This window comes from Balaenoptera ricei, chromosome 20 (genome assembly GCF_028023285.1).
Source record: "Balaenoptera ricei isolate mBalRic1 chromosome 20, mBalRic1.hap2, whole genome shotgun sequence".
NCBI classification, from domain to species: Eukaryota; Metazoa; Chordata; class Mammalia; order Artiodactyla; family Balaenopteridae; genus Balaenoptera; species Balaenoptera ricei.
The window spans coordinates 7932726-7948016 of record NC_082658.1 but is presented as its reverse complement, the minus strand read 5'-3'; the positions used below and the strand labels follow the sequence as shown (position 1 = coordinate 7948016).

Genomic DNA, 15291 nt, shown 5'->3' with positions numbered 1-15291 from the left:
TTGAGGGTGTAAGGCAGCTCTTGGGTGGGGTGGGGGGTGGGCAGCTTTAAAGTCTCTGCAGGTTTCATGATTCTTATCCTCAGGTTATGGCTAATGTTTTAATGTTTGACTGGAAGGGAGATCATTTCCCCTTTTCTCTAAAAAAAAAAAACATCTATTTTTAAGTGAGGTTTGTATCCTCTTTTACTCAAGTCCCATGTGTTTTTCACTAGACCTCACTGGGCCGAGCGAGGCTTGGTTCCCATCCCCTTGGTTCTCCTGCGAGTGTGGTGGAGAATGTGGTCAGACTCGCCTTGTTGTCTCTCAGTCACACCACCACCTTCCAGCAATTTTTGTAGACAAGCGAAAACCATCTGGGAGCTTTGTTTTAAAGAGCTGGGGGTCTCTACCTTAGGACACAAGCAGCTGGTTTTAGTCAGCACTGAGATGTGGTTTGAGGCTGTGGAAAAGCACATCCGAGAGTGTTTGAAGTTTTATAAAAATTGATCTCGAGTTTGTTTATTAGGACTGAGTAACACATTACTTCTGGGCTTCAGGTTTCTCTCTGTCATAGGCACACCTGGGAAAGGTCCAGGCAGACCACAAGTTCTTATGCAGGGAGTTTGCCCCTGTGTTTAGGAGCATGTTCTTGTTGGTTCAGTGGCCGACTTGAGACATATGCATGTGGATTCTGAGGGACCCTCCCTCTGCATACGTATAGAGAGGTGTTTCTTGTTCCACTGCCCCTTCAGGATTATCTTAGCCTCCAAGATAGGTTTATAGAATAAGTGGGTAAGTAGCAAAATATGTTTCAGGCTTCCTGTTTGGAGACATTTTGTCCAGCCCAGGAGGATCGTGAGAAGTTCTGCTCCAGAGAGTAGTGGTCTCCACGTCACTGTGCAATGCAGCTGCTGTTAGGAAAACACAATTGACTGAAGTCCTCCCCTTCAGATAGGCTTTTTCCTTCATTGCGGTTTAAGACTTTTGTAAGATTTCCAATGGAACTTAGAATTTTCTGGAAGCAGAGGGAAAATTTGCTTATGTTCAGTACCTTGATACAGGGGTTTCCTTATTCAAAGGGATCGAAGGTAATACATGGCATTAAAGAGGTTTAACATTTTAGACATCATTTTAATTTTTTTATTTGAGCCATTCCCTCCCTGTAGGAAAGGAGACAGATCCTGTGTAGCTGGTAAAACCAAATTTACTCTTCTCTTACTTATACACCCGTTGCCCCGACTGCTGAACCCCACCCATCTTAAAAGGGTGTCGGTGGCCTGTTTGCCGGATTGCGTGGTATCAAACTGATGCTGGAGTTTATCCTGCCTGCTCACGAGATGGCTCTGGTATGTGTGTGGTTAGTGCCAGGTCTGTTCGCGTATCTTATTCTGCGGCTGCTCCGTTCGACAGGATCTGTACTTTGAAAAATTTGGCCAGTTTGATTAAATGATTATAAAGAGTCTTGCTAACTTGAGATGCTTAATTAACAGTGTTTCGTGTGAGTGTGTTTCTCCAGAGCTGGGCTCTGGATTCTTACTGTCCAGTACAGTAGCCACTTGAACACATACAGCTATTTACGTTAATTAAAATTTCAGATTGCTCAGTAGCCACATGTAGCTAATGACGACTACAGTGGACAGTGCAGATACATCATTATCACAGAAAGTTCTAGTGGACAGCACTACTCTAGGCTTCAGCGAGCTAATGGTGGCTGTGTTTGCCTTTATAAGTTTATAGAATAGCTGCCCCTGATTTGTTCCTAAGTTACTGAACAACAGGGAAGTCAAGTAACTTATAAATAGAAAAGTATGTTCGATTTATATTGGGTAATTTACAAGGAAGTTTTTTTCCACACTGGAAACTAGGAAAAACATAGGCGTTCTTAAGAGAAGAAAAGGTTTTTCTTTAAGCCCCTCCCAACCATCTCTTAAAGGAGTGGGCGGTACCGGCTTTTCTTTGGGGCTTTCTTGGAGGTCAGTTGAGTGTCAAGAGATCAGATTGGATGTTAGTTTCTGTGGAAAGTCAAACATAATCATGGGAATGTTGATGTTCTAATGTCAGAGTGGGTCTGCAAGTAACACAAGTTCATCTCCTTTTTGCTTTTTGTTCATTCCCACCTGCTCAGTCAGATTCTTTAGAATGATTATGTGGTTTGGCAGGTATTCAGTTAATGAATCACTTTTTGCCTTATCCCAGCCGGCTGGCAGAGGGTTGATGCCCTATGCTTTGTCAACCTCATCTGCCCTAAAAATGTTCTCAGCGTAGCCGTATGGAATATCTGAGGGCAGAATTTCTGTGGTGAGGAGAACCTCATATGGCATTTAGGAGAAATATATTTTTGATTGGGTATTGATTAGTAATGTTACTCACCTGCTTGGACTTAAAAGAAATCCAGTATGTGTAAGTCCGTTGGGTTACATTTGTAAGGAAAAGAAACTTCTGCTGTGCTGAGCCTCAGTGTGAGGTAGCAGTGCCCCAAACCTAGTCCATAAGGCCCTTCTAGGGAAGCCAGGTGCAGGTCGGGAGCAGAGGTAGAAGAGTTGGAGGAGAATAGTAGAAAGTTCTATGATAGAGGAAACATTAAAGCATCTGTTGCCTGACAGTTTAGATCAGTTATACAGATACTTTTTCAGTATGTTCACTTTATATTTATATATATATATTTCTCATTTCCATACAAATAAAGACTAAAACCATAAGAAAAATCGTATATGATAGAGAATATTTAACAATTGAAATGATCTCCGATTCGGGCCATTTTTTGGTTGATGTGTGTATTTGTGTCTAATGGGAGGAATCAAAGCGATGTTATGCCCTCCTCCCATCAGAGTGCTATGTCTTACTCAAAAGAAAATCTTTTTACTGCCTTCTGCCTTTGTTTAGGCTGAAAGTGAAGAAACCAAGGAGCGTCTGTTTGAATCCATGCTCAGTGAGTGTCGGGACGCCATCCAGGCCGTTCGGGAAGAGCTCAAGCCAGATCAGGTAGGACTCTCAGCTGAGCCACGGGCTCTTGTTCTGGGCTGAGGTCCTCTTCAGTCTGTGTGTCGCATTCTCAGTGCATTGACTCTTAGCCACCGTTGTATTTAGGTGTGGTGATTGGCTAGTGAACAGCAAAAGCCTCTTCTGGGCTCCATCAGGTTGAGAAATTCTTCTCTGTCTACCCTGTTTCTCCTAGTGGTTTCACGTATTACCTGTTAAGCTTTGATCTCAAATTCATATCTCCAGGTGGATTTCTCCAGTGCCCCCTTTCTCTAATAATATCACTGTGATTCATTCAGGCAGCTAGGCTGAAAACCTCAGAACCATTTTTGTCTCTTTATTCCCTGTCACCAGAAACCCTGTTTATTCTCCCTTTGTAATTTCTCTCTCCTCTTGTCCATTCCACCCGTTTCTAATAAGCCCTTTATATTATGCCTGGACTACCACAGAAGTCTCCTGATTGCTTTTCCTCTCTTGGTTTCAGTTTGGTTTTCCAGACCTTTTTGCCAGAAGAACAGACTGAATCTGTCTCTAGATCCTATTTCACTGCCTACTTGTGAAAAGCCCAGTGATTCTCTGAGGTCTAGAGCAGTGGTCGCTAAACTTCTATGATCATGCACCCCATAAGTAAAATTGAGCATTTATCTCTGATACATTTATTTGTAAATTATATACCTTATTATTCAACTGATTTGTGATATAGAAAATGTATTAAAATAAAGTTTTTAGAATTGAGATAGATATAAATAGAAGTTCTAGTTTTCTTCTTATACCCCTACCCTGAGGGTTGTGTGCACCCTACTTTAGATACCACAGTGTCTAGCAAATACAGTTCAAACTCCTTGAGCTGGCATATGAGCCTCCGCTGGGTGTTTCGAGCCTGTTTCCAGTGTTGTACTTGGCTACTTCCCTGAGTCTTCTGCCTCAGGCTCTTGTGCTCACTGTCTTATTATGCCTGTCCCACTGCAGTGCCTTCCTTACACTGTTGTGCTTTCCCCCCTCCTCACACCTGACTTCTCCTTCCACTCCCTTTTCACCTCTCCAAACGCTGGCTGTCTTTCAAGGTGTGGCTCATAGCTCACTGTCTCTGAGAAGCCTGCCTACACCATCCTCGCCCACATCTCTCCATTTTCCGAATATCTGACACTTGCAGCTATAATTTTTGTTTGATAGTTAATCAAGCATTGCCTTTTTTAAAATTTATTTATTTATTTATTTATTTTTGGCTGCGTTGGGTCTTCGTTGCTGCGCGCGGGCTTTCTCTAGTTGCAGATAGCGGTGCGCGGGCTTCTCATCGCGGTGGCTTCTCTTGTCGCGGAGCACGGGCTCTAGGCATGTGGGCTTCAGTAGTTGCGGCACACGAGCTCAGAAGTTGTGGCTCGTGGGCTCTAGAGCACGGGCTCAGAAGTTGTGGTGCACGGGCTTAGTTGCTCCACGGCATGTGGGATCTTCCCAGACCAGGACTCAAACCCGTGTCCCTTGCGTTGGCAGGCGGATTCTTAACCACTGCACCACCAGGGAAGTCCCAGTCAAGCACTGCCTTTTAACATTTTGTGTATTGTTTTATATTTACCTTTTCGTTATATTTTTCTTAAGATTATAAGTATATTAAAAGTAACTATATATTTCTTTAATCATCTGCCGTAGTACCTTCTGTATGAAATATTCAATAAATGTATGTTGGGCTGTAGTCGCGTGTTTCCTCCTCCTGTAAAGCTGCCTTTATGTATTATACTTCCCTTGATTCATTTAGCAGGTACATACAGAGCCCCAGCCTCTGTCATTCACTTTGAATTCACAGCAGCTGAATTCAGCAGACACCTCACAGAATGTAATGAATATGGTGATAGCAAGGTGTTTCTGTTGCTGCTGTAACATTACCACAAACTTAGTGGCTAAAAACAACACAAGTATATTATCTTACAGTCTTGGAGGATGGAAGTCTAAAATGAGTTTGTAGGGCTGCATTCCTTTTGGAAGCTCTAGGAGAGAATCCATTCCCAGTATTCCAGAGAGTGCATTTTCCTGCATTTCTTGCCTGTGGTCCCTTCCTCCATCTTCAAAGCCAGCAGCATAGCATCTTCTCTCCTGTCTGACCGCTGCTTCAGTCCCAGTATCTTCTCTATATTGTTGACCCTACTGCCTCCCTCTTATAAGGAGCCTATGTTTGTGTTGGCCCCCCCTGGATAATCCAGGCTAATTAAGAGATCCTTAACTTCATCACATCTGTAAGGTCTCTTGCCATGTAAGGTAACATCTTCACAGGTCCCTGTTAGGATGTGAACATCTTTAGAGGCCATTATTCAGCCAGCCACAAGGCAAGAGCTAACAGCACAAGGCATAGAACTTGGGTCTAAGACACAGGTCTTAAAATGGAACCGAGGACCATGGACTGTCTGCCTTAATGCTTTGGGTCTGAACACTGGACGCAGTGGACAGGAAGCCTTACTGGCCATTACTCTGAATCCTCTTACTCAAGTCTGGTTTTTAGATGCCGGTGGCAACTGAGTGACCCTGTCATTCTAGAATATACGCAGTAGATCTCTGATATTTGAGAACCCTTAACTTACTAGAGTCTGTGCCTGTATTCCAGGGCACTTTGGGGACCACACCATTAAATGAGGTGGTCAACCTAGAGGGGTGGGATAGGGACGGTGGGAGGGAGGGAGATGCGAGAGGGAGGGGATATGGGGATATATGTGTATGTACAGCTGATTCACTTTGTGATACAGCAGAAACTTAACACACCATTGTAAAACAGTTATACTCCAGTAAAGATGTTAAGAAAAAAAAAAATCGAGGTGGTCAGAGCCAAGGATAGGATCAGCCATTTTATCTTTACCTTTTCACTTTCTGCAGAAACAGAGAGATTATACCCTTGAAGGGGAATCGGGGAAGGTATCTAATCTTCAGTACCTGCACAGGTAAGGGTTGTGATGCTTTTACTTTTTAACACTGTATGATGTATCTTTGGAACAAAAGAGTATATATAATGTTTATGTACATTATAATTTATTGATACATACTAAAATCTGAATGCATCTATTCACATTTTATCATATGAGTTTTGAATTTGTATATTATTCTAATATACATATAATTTAAAATTTTTATACAGTGTAAGAACTAGAATACAGCCAGTAACTTTGAAGCTCCTTGTGGCCCCACCCTTGTTGATTCCTCCCCCTCTTCTGGAGCTAACCACTGTCCTTCCCGTGCCAAGCTCCTAGAGTGACTGACTCTCCTCTGTGTTCTGAATGTTTTACATTGTCCCTTTTATATTTGAGTTCAATTTCAACTCAAGTTTAATTCCATCTGGAGTTTATTTTTGACTGAGGTAAGGATCTATTTCACCTTTTTCCATGAGGATAATGGATTATTCCAGTGTATGATTTATTGACTGTTCTGTCCTTTCCCCGCTGATCTGCAGGAATACATTCCATTTTCTCCTTGCGTGCTCTATTTTTCTGGACTCTCTTCTGCTCTGCTGATTTATTTGTCTGTACTAACACCAGCACAGTGATTTACTATAACTTTATCATAAGTCTTGGTATCTGGTCGAGCAAGTTTTCCCCACTAGGTTTCTCCTCAGGCACATCTTGACTGTTTTTCTCCCTTTGCTCTTTCATATGCATTTTTAAATCACCTTGTCAAGTTTAAATTTTTTAAGAGGTAGATCATTTTGTTTCACAGAGGAAAGGAGGAAGAGTGACATTTTTCGAACTTCCTGGGGAGAAATAAAATTCCACTTCTCCTCAGATTCTCTTTCCATGTGACCTTGAAATTTTAATTTCTTAGTCACTGCTTATAACTTTTTAGTGAACCTGGCGGTATTTTTAGTCATTCCCTTGCCCCCCCTCCCTCTTTTATAAAAACAAAACCATAAAAACTCCTCTCCCTGCCTTAATCTCCGTTCTTAGGGGATTTGGTGTTATGTGAATGTCAGATTGACTGCTAGATGACTCGGGTGCACAGAATATCAGCAAGAACGGCCCTTAGCCGTCTTCTGCTTCAACAACCTAAGGAGAAAGAAGAGGCTCCAGGAGGTTAGGGGACATGTTGGTAGTTAACAACCACAGCAAGGCAGAGGCAGTTGATCAACTTCCTAACCTTGAAAGACCCAGAGAGCTTCAACAGGGCTCAGGAAACTTTCAAATTGTGAAGCCCCTTGCCCTTGGATCCATTCTCCCACCTCCACATGTGGCTAGTATCAGGATCATAATCAGTTAGGATCGGAAGCCAGCTTTGGGGTAAATTGAAGTCGAGAATCAGGTAGCTCTTGTATTTTAATAAAGATGTATCTAGACTCCTGTATTACTCTGAATAATAGTTACTTTATTTTGAGAGTTTGATTTTTCTGCAGAGCTTTAGAAAAAACCATCTCATGACCTTTCCTCCCATTTCTCAGAAGCATCCACTTTCGGGAATTCCCTGATGGTCCAGTGGTTAAGACTCCGAGCTTCCACTGCAGGGGGCGCGGGTTCGATCCTTGGTCGGGGAACTAAGATCCCACAATCTGTGCAGTGTGGCAAAAAAAAAAAAAAAAAGGCAGCAGCAACCACTTTTAATTCTTTTTTTTTTTTTTAATATTATTTATTTGGTTGCGCTGGGTTCTAATTTCGGCAGGCGGGCTCCTTAGTTGTGGCATGCGAACTCTTAGTTGCAGCAAGCATGTGAGATCTAGTTCCCTGACCAGGGATTGAACCCAGCCCCCCTGCATGGGGAACGTGGAGTCTTATCCACTGCGCCACCAGGGAAGTCCCTACTTTTAACAAATTCTTTTGGTATTTACCTCCATGTCTCTAAATGACATGCGTTATGTTGCTACTTATTGATTTTTGGCTTTCAGCATTTCTTACCACTTTCCCCTACAGCCCTCTCTCACAGATGCTACTCCCGCTCTTCACCCTGACCCCTCTTGACCTCCCATCTGACTCCTGCACAGGCTTCCTCATTTCCAATGCCATTAAAAATGAATTAATTAATTATTTTGCCACGCTGCACAGCATGTGGGATTCTAGTTCCCCGACCAGGGATCAAATCCGTGCCCCCTGCAGTGGAAGTGCAGAGTCCTAACCACTGGACCATCAGGGAAGTCCTGATTTTAATTTCTAAGAACTCATTTGTGTTCTTTGAATATTATTTTAAAACAGTGTCTCATTCTAACTTCACAACCACAAAGTCTTCACTTATCTTTCTGAAATTATTAATAATAGTTGTCTAAAGTTTTCTTCTCCCTACATAGTTTGGTTCTTCCAAGTTGCTTTTTTTTCCCCTCTCAGTCTTGGCCCCTTCTGTCTTATTACAGGTTTCCCTTAAGTGTCTGGTGATCCTTGTTCATCCACTCCTGTTAAAGACTGTGTCTTGTCTGTTGGGAGCTCTGCACACTTGCGTGGAGCTCCTCAGCTGTGGCTTCACTGTAGGTGCTCTGGCTCTGCCCTTTCACTGAGGACCCTGACTTCAGAATCTTGAAGGGTTTTTTTCCTTGGGCTGGTCAGATTCTCAGAATATATCAGGATCATATATATGTTCTTATTCTGGAAGCCGAGTAGGAGAAGAATGCTAGGAGGTCAGCCCTCAGAACTTGACAGTCTCTTAACCCCCCTGGTTCATTATGGAGCCCCTGACCTCAGCTGTGCCTGTATCCCCTGTCCCCAGGCCTCTTGTATATCCTCCATCTCCCAGGATGCCTCCAGCCTCTGCCACAGTAAGATGGGGATCTAGAGGCCCAACACTTCTTAAGCAGACTTAAATAGTTACCATGTTTTTAATTGCCAAATATTAAAGGACTTTCCAGATGGTCCAGTTAAAATAAGCAGGCATCACGCATAGTCTCCGGTATATACACACATTTAATATGCATAACCCTCCAAAGAGAGTGTCCGTCGGTATTTTCTGAGAAGAGGAGGTCATCAGCTGAGCAGGAGCAGCTGTTGTGCATGTACGCCATCCTTACAGTGTGGGCCAGGCAGGTAACTAGTCCTTGTTCCAGGAGCTAGCTTGCCATCCATTAGTCATCTGAAGGACCAGCAGTGTCCTCTGAAATGAGTAGCTCTCTGGCTCTTTAATAAAGATACAGAGGATATAATTCAAGCTAAAATCAGATTTTGTCGTAAGGTTTCATACTGGTCCCCTGCAGTTAGCCACTGAACAGCAGCCAGAATTGAAGGCCCTTGGAGCTTGAGGCCCAGGCCTGACAGCCCTGCGATATGACACGCCCTCACCCCCATAATCCCCTAGGGCAATCCCAGCTTGTGGTCCAGTGCTCTTCCCAGAACATCAGCTTCCCTCATCATAACCTGAGCTGACATGTGGTCCATTCCAGCTACCTGACTTACATCAAGCTGTCAACAGCGATCAAGCGGAACGAGAACATGGCTAAAGGCCTGCAGAAGGCAGTGCTGCAGCAGCCGCCGGAGGACGACAGCAAGCGCTCCCCCCGGCCCCAGGACCTGATCCGGCTCTATGACATCATTCTTCAGGTGACCCTGGAGGGCTGGGAATGCAAGAGCCTGTCCTGTGTTTGTGTTGGACACAAATGACTGAGCTTTGCATAGCGAAAGGGCTGTGACAGCCAGGAGCTGTTAGTGTCTCGATAAAAGACAGAGGTCTTGTTTTCGTGCCAGTTCAGCCATCCGTGCGTGAGCCCGATATTCAGACGTGTTGCTGTGTAGACACTGTAAACCACAGGGATTCACTGAGCACTTCCCCTGTGCAGGGTGGTCTCCCGCATGCTGTGGAGCGTCCTGGGACCTGAGGCCACTCTGCCTCGGCCCACTGGGAGCTCACCAGTGAGTAAGCTTGTGAGACCCCTGCACATCTGCACCTACTCGTGTAGATGCCACAGGAGTGGGCTGTCTGAAATGAGAGTTGAGAGCCGGAGAAACCCCCTCTAGCTGAGAGGGTCCGAGAAGTCTCTGCAGGAGGTGGAGTGTGACTGAGAGAGAAAGGACGCGTGAGCTCTCCGTGTCGGAGAGGAGGGCGGAGGTGACACCAGCGGTGGCTGCTGCCGAGTCACGCGGTACAGGCTTCTTCCCGTCATTTGAAGCCTAGACTCTCTCGTTTTGCCCATGTCTGTTCTCACAAGTCTTCCGTCAGACTGTCAGTGCGAGGCCTCCTCTTCATGAGTTTTCTTGTTGCATCTGTTATGCAGAATCTGGTGGAATTGCTCCAGCTTCCTGGCTTAGAGGAGGACAGAGCCTTCCAGAAAGAGATAGGCCTTAAAACTCTGGTCTACAAGGCTTACAGGTAAGTTCCTGTGGGACAGACAGGGCTCTCCTCTACCATCCAATGGTTCTAGAAGCCTTGGGAGCATGTCCTTGGAAGGTTGGGTATATGATCAGAGAGCAGTTAGCCCAGCGTGTTCAAGGGAAGTTTCAGGTTGTGGCTGGGAGTTTCCAGTGCAGTTTTGCTCTTTGGAAAGGTTGGGGGAGCTGGAAAGCACATACATTACCTGTCTTCTCCCTTCCCTTTCCTCCCTCCTCCCAGTGGAAAAGGGGTAAGTGTTGGAAAAAGCGTTAATTAGCAGAACCAGAGCGGCTGATTCAGGGAAACTGAACTGAATTGGGGGAAAGCTCAGTGTCTCAGTTTCTTCCATGCACCGTGCTATTTGTAACTTGGGAGTGGACTGTGTAGCAACACGGGGTCTAGACGGAACGGCTCAGTAGAGCCCTGAGTGCTTTTGCCCTTCCTTTTCTGGCCCGCACGCCCCTGCGCTCTCTGGCTCCTGTCAAAGGCCAGCAGCGCTCAGGCTCTGTTGATCCCAGCAGAGTAATTTCTGTTAAGAAGAGGTTTGTTTCTTTGGATTTGGTTTTTGAAAGACATGAGCAGAGGTGAACGGTTGCGACCTAGATGTGTGGGCAGTTGTGGGTGGGATTTATATCCGGGCAGCATCCCTCCTTCCTGCCTGTCTCCAGCTTCCTCCCTGTGCCTTTTGGGAATTACCTCTTTTTTGCAGAGTAAGCAGTAAGTAAAAGACAGTGGGTCAGCTTTGGACCTACACTTGTCGGCTCCGATTTCGGGGACAAGTCCGCAGGTTAGGCTGGCAAACTGGAACAGTGAGAACGGTGGGATCTCCCGTCCCAGGCAGTGAGCCTGAGGTTCAGAAACTTTACAATTTATTTAGCCTAAACAGCAAGGAAAGCCTTGATCTTGGGTGATTTTTGCTTAAGAACACTGTGGCTCTTTCCTTCCCCATCAGGTGTTTCTTCATCGCTCAGTCCTATGTGCTGGTGAAGAAGTGGAGCGAAGCCCTTGTCCTGTACGACAGGGTCCTGAAATACGCAGATGAGGTGAATTCTGATGCCGGAGCCTTCAAGAACAGCCTAAAGGTGAGCTGTTGGTCTCTCCTGTTTTCCAAGCGCTGAGCACTTTTGCTGTGAGGCTGCGACGCCTTCCCAGACTGGTCCTGCCTGGTCAGCCATGGTATGTGGTACATCCCTGAGTGCCTAGGAGCTGCGGAGTGCAACTCATGGCAGCATTCCAGGCCCGAAGAGGACTCGGGTACTAAGAGAGACAGCCTTCCTCTGGTTAAAACAACCCTGAAGTACTATTCTCAGACTCGGCTACATGTTGGAATTGCCTGGGAAGATTTTTAAAAGGTGGATGTCCGGGTTCCACCCTCAGAGATATTGGTTCTGATTGGTGTGGGATCTGGTATGAGCATTGGGGTCTTTTAAGCCCCTCAGTTATTCTCATGTGTAGCCAAGTTGAAAACCACTGGTGAAGCCTTTCCACACGGTGTGCGCCTGGACCAGCAGCAGCATTCGGGAGTTTGCTAGAAATGCAGGTTCTCAGGCCCCGCCCCAGGCCTGCCGAGTCAGAAGTGCATTTTGGCAAGACCCCCAGGTGACTTGGGTATACATCAGAGCTTACATGCTGATCTGGTTTGATTTAGTGGTTGTTGAATGGCAGCTAGCTTTTTAAGCTTGTGGACTGCTGTGAGGTTATAGATTCTTAAAGCACTGGTCCAAGGAATCCATGTATATTTTATAAGTAGAGACTGTTTAGAAAAGCGGGCTAGGGTTACTGTTCCTAACGTTGTCACAGCCAGTGTGAGAGGGGCTGCTGTTGGGGCACTCGTGTCTGCTTGGAACAGCCCTGGGCTCGGGGGTGGGGGAGAACTCTGGTTTCTGCCTTCGGAGACCTTGTGGTTTTGCTGCAGCCACGGGACTTGCTGAATACAGAAGAAGATAGAGGGCGAGGGCAGAGAAATAGGAAGGAGTACGTGGGAGGCGGCTGTGGGCAGAGGGTGGGCTGGCGAGTGTGGCAGTGTCATCTGGTAGGGTGTCTTTGGAATGTGGAGACAAACCAGTGTGGATGGCTTATCTCCGGAGAGAAGTAAGAGGCGTTTAACAAAAGCCCATCTGACCTAATGTGACGGCTGGTTTCAGGGGAAAGCGTTAGGGAACAGAGGCGTAGGGGATTCAGCAGTATCCAGACCTAGTCAGTCAGGTCTTTCCCAATTTGCCGAGTAAGAGGCTGAGGCAAGAGGATGGCATTGCCCTTGTAGAAGGGGTCAGTGGGTAGGGGCTTAGGCCCTGGAGCCAGCCGTCCTAGTTCTGAAGCCCTGCCCTACTGCCACTGGGAATGTTCTTTGGCCCCTCTGTGCTTTAGTCTTCTCATCTGTAAAATGCAAGTACAAACTATCTCAGCATTATCGCGAAGATGAAATGAACAATTATGTGAACTACTTAGAGCAATGCCTGGCACGTAATGCATTTAGTATATGATGAATTTGTTAATATTACCATTGTTGTCATTATTATTTCCAGGCAGTATTACTTAAGCCATGGCATAGATTTCCCCCTTTGAAACAGGTTAGTTTTTGTGTGTTGTTTCTTTTAATAGGGAGACCATTTAAAAAAGTCTAAAATCCATGAAGATACCAGTGGGGTCACTTAGCTCAGGTTAGTGTGGTGCGCTTCTCTGGCCTGACCCCAGCTCACGAGTCCCCGTTTTCCACACTGTTACAGGACCTGCCTGACGTACAAGAGCTCATCACGCAAGTGAGGTCGGAAAAGTGCTCTCTGCAGGCGGCCGCAATCCTGGGTGAGCCGCCTGCCTGTTCTCTGCGGCCTGTCTTCTCAGACTCCCCTTCACTGCTGCTCCTCTTCTCTCCCACCCCCTATGCCACTGTTTTAAGATTGAAAGGGGCTGTTTTGGTTAATCTGTAAGTAGTTTTTTCCTGCCATTCCTTCTGCCGCATTGAGGCATCAGGTTATGTGGAAGAATTTAGAGGCATCAGGTTATGTGGAAGAATTTAGAGAAACGCTGTTGTGCTGTCCGTTCTGCCTATCAGTGTCTTGCATTCAACGGTGCTTGCTTCGCTGGGCCAACCACATTGGTTCTGGGGTTAGTTGTCTGTTATCTGCACTGCTTCTCTCTGAGTTTGGACTCAGGAGGGACAGGGCTAACTCCCCACAGATCGGCTACTTTTGCTCTTAGGATTTAGAACCCAGACGTGTGATAGGTGTCATTCGTGACTGTAGTGTGTTGTAAGTCCCTGTTCTTACTGAATCCTGTGAAACTTTCAGATACAAATGATTCCCACCAAACAGAGACCTCTTTCCAAGTCAAGGACAATAAGGTGAGTCTGGGCTGTGGCTTTTGAGGAATAAAAAGGATTCATAACTTACTAGGAATGTGTACTCATTTGTAGAACAGAGGACCCTAAATTTCTAAGTGAACACCCTACTTCCCTCCCTTCTTTTACTCAGGACCTGAAAGCTGCCTATGTGAGATTTGTTAGGTGTCATCCAGATGGTCCCAAATAGAGTTAAGAACCTGCTGTGTGCCCTGGCTAGGAGCTCTGACTTGGACATCGGACAGGCTTATACCTCAGTCCCAGCCCACCTCTCTCAACCTCTCTAGATTTCAGTGACTCTCGATTATAAAATGAGGACATGAAAGCCCCTCATAGGGGTTTGTGGGGATGGAGTGAGATAGCACATATGAGCTCTGAACTGGGTGCTCGGCCCGTAGTGAATGTTCCACCAGTGGGCTGTGATTAACATCTGGGTTCCTGCTTTTGGTTTGACTTCCAGCCCCTGGTCGAACGGTTTGAGACATTCTGCCTGGACCCTTCCCTCGTCACCAAGCAAGCCAACCTCGTGCACTTCCCGCCGGGATTCCAGCCCATCCCATGCAAGCCTTTGTTCTTTGACCTGGCCCTCAACCATGTGGCTTTCCCCCCCCTTGAGGACAAGTTGGAGCAGAAGACCAAGAGTGGCCTCACTGGATATATCAAGGGCATCTTTGGATTCAGGAGCTAACCAGGCTCCTCCTTGGGGGCAGGGGGAGATTCTGACTCTTAATCTGTATTGTGAGAAAACCCCAGCAGCTTCCATGATATTAAATCCAGGTCTGCATTGGCCCAGGGCAGAAGTATAACATCCTCAACCCTGCATTCCTATGTCTTGTGTGTTTGTACACTTCCATTCTTAACCAGGGTGCTAGAAGGGCACCCTGTTGTCTTCTGATAAATATGTGCAGGGTCCTGTGTGCGTCCCTCCTGGAGGAGGGGCCCCTGCCATCTGGTCTCATGTGAGCCTTTGGTCAGTAATGTGCTCGTGGGGGTCCACACCAGCACAGATTGGGGCTGGGAATGTTTTGTCGTGTTTCTTCAGTACCATGGATTTGAAATGAACTCATTCCTGCTGTGAGCATCCAGAATCCCTTGAAGAGTTTGTCCTTGACTAGGAAACATTGGCAGCCTTATTCCCCTTCACCTCCAAGTGAAAGTTAAGAAGTTTCAGAACAAGCAAAGAGCTCTATTTTTAGAAGAAATATGTTACACTCAGAAATGATGAAAACAAATCTTATATTAAAAGGCAAAGATGCTGGATACTGTGCCCATTCTTTGCACATCCTCATTCACGTCTGGTCCCAGCTCTCTCCTCGGGAACCTTGTTGCAAGATCCTGTCGTGTCATGTGGGTCCTGACTTCCTGGCAACGTGGGTATGTCTGATGCCTGATAAGAGTGATAGAGGCAAAAAAAAAAAAAAAAAAAAAGAGTGATAGAGGCACTGTTTCTGAAGAGTTCCCAACCTGTAATTTTTAGATGCCATTATATTTTCATCACTTCCCTTCCTTACCCTTTATTTTTTCTTCGTCACTCGTTTTTATTTCTATTATAGTATCAATAATAGGAGTCACAAAAGTAATGTCAGAAAGCAAGGAATAAAAGTGACTTAAACATGAGATGCATGAAACCCTCTGTGGGCTCAGAGGTGCCTATGTTTTCCCAGTGAGCTGCAGAGGGAATCGCCGGAAGTTAGGAGAGGGTGGTGGGAAGACAGATCAGATGTGTTTCTTAGACTTGGGCGTTGGCA

General features: G+C 45.8%; 1 protein-coding gene across 1 annotated transcript in view; it reads left to right on the top strand.

The window, feature by feature from the left end:
* The window catches only part of SRP68 (signal recognition particle 68), a 29447-nt gene extending 14644 nt beyond the window's left edge, over positions 1 to 14803 (top strand). Inside the window, exons 9-16 of the mRNA XM_059907115.1 lie at positions 2863 to 2961; positions 5818 to 5882; positions 9284 to 9440; positions 10112 to 10206; positions 11159 to 11288; positions 12933 to 13008; positions 13494 to 13546; positions 14004 to 14803. Of these exons, the coding sequence (XP_059763098.1) occupies positions 2863 to 2961; positions 5818 to 5882; positions 9284 to 9440; positions 10112 to 10206; positions 11159 to 11288; positions 12933 to 13008; positions 13494 to 13546; positions 14004 to 14231 (903 nt within the window). The 3' untranslated portion in view covers positions 14232 to 14803. The remainder of the gene's footprint in view (positions 1 to 2862; positions 2962 to 5817; positions 5883 to 9283; positions 9441 to 10111; positions 10207 to 11158; positions 11289 to 12932; positions 13009 to 13493; positions 13547 to 14003) is intronic.
* Positions 14804 to 15291: the final 488 nt, after the last annotated feature.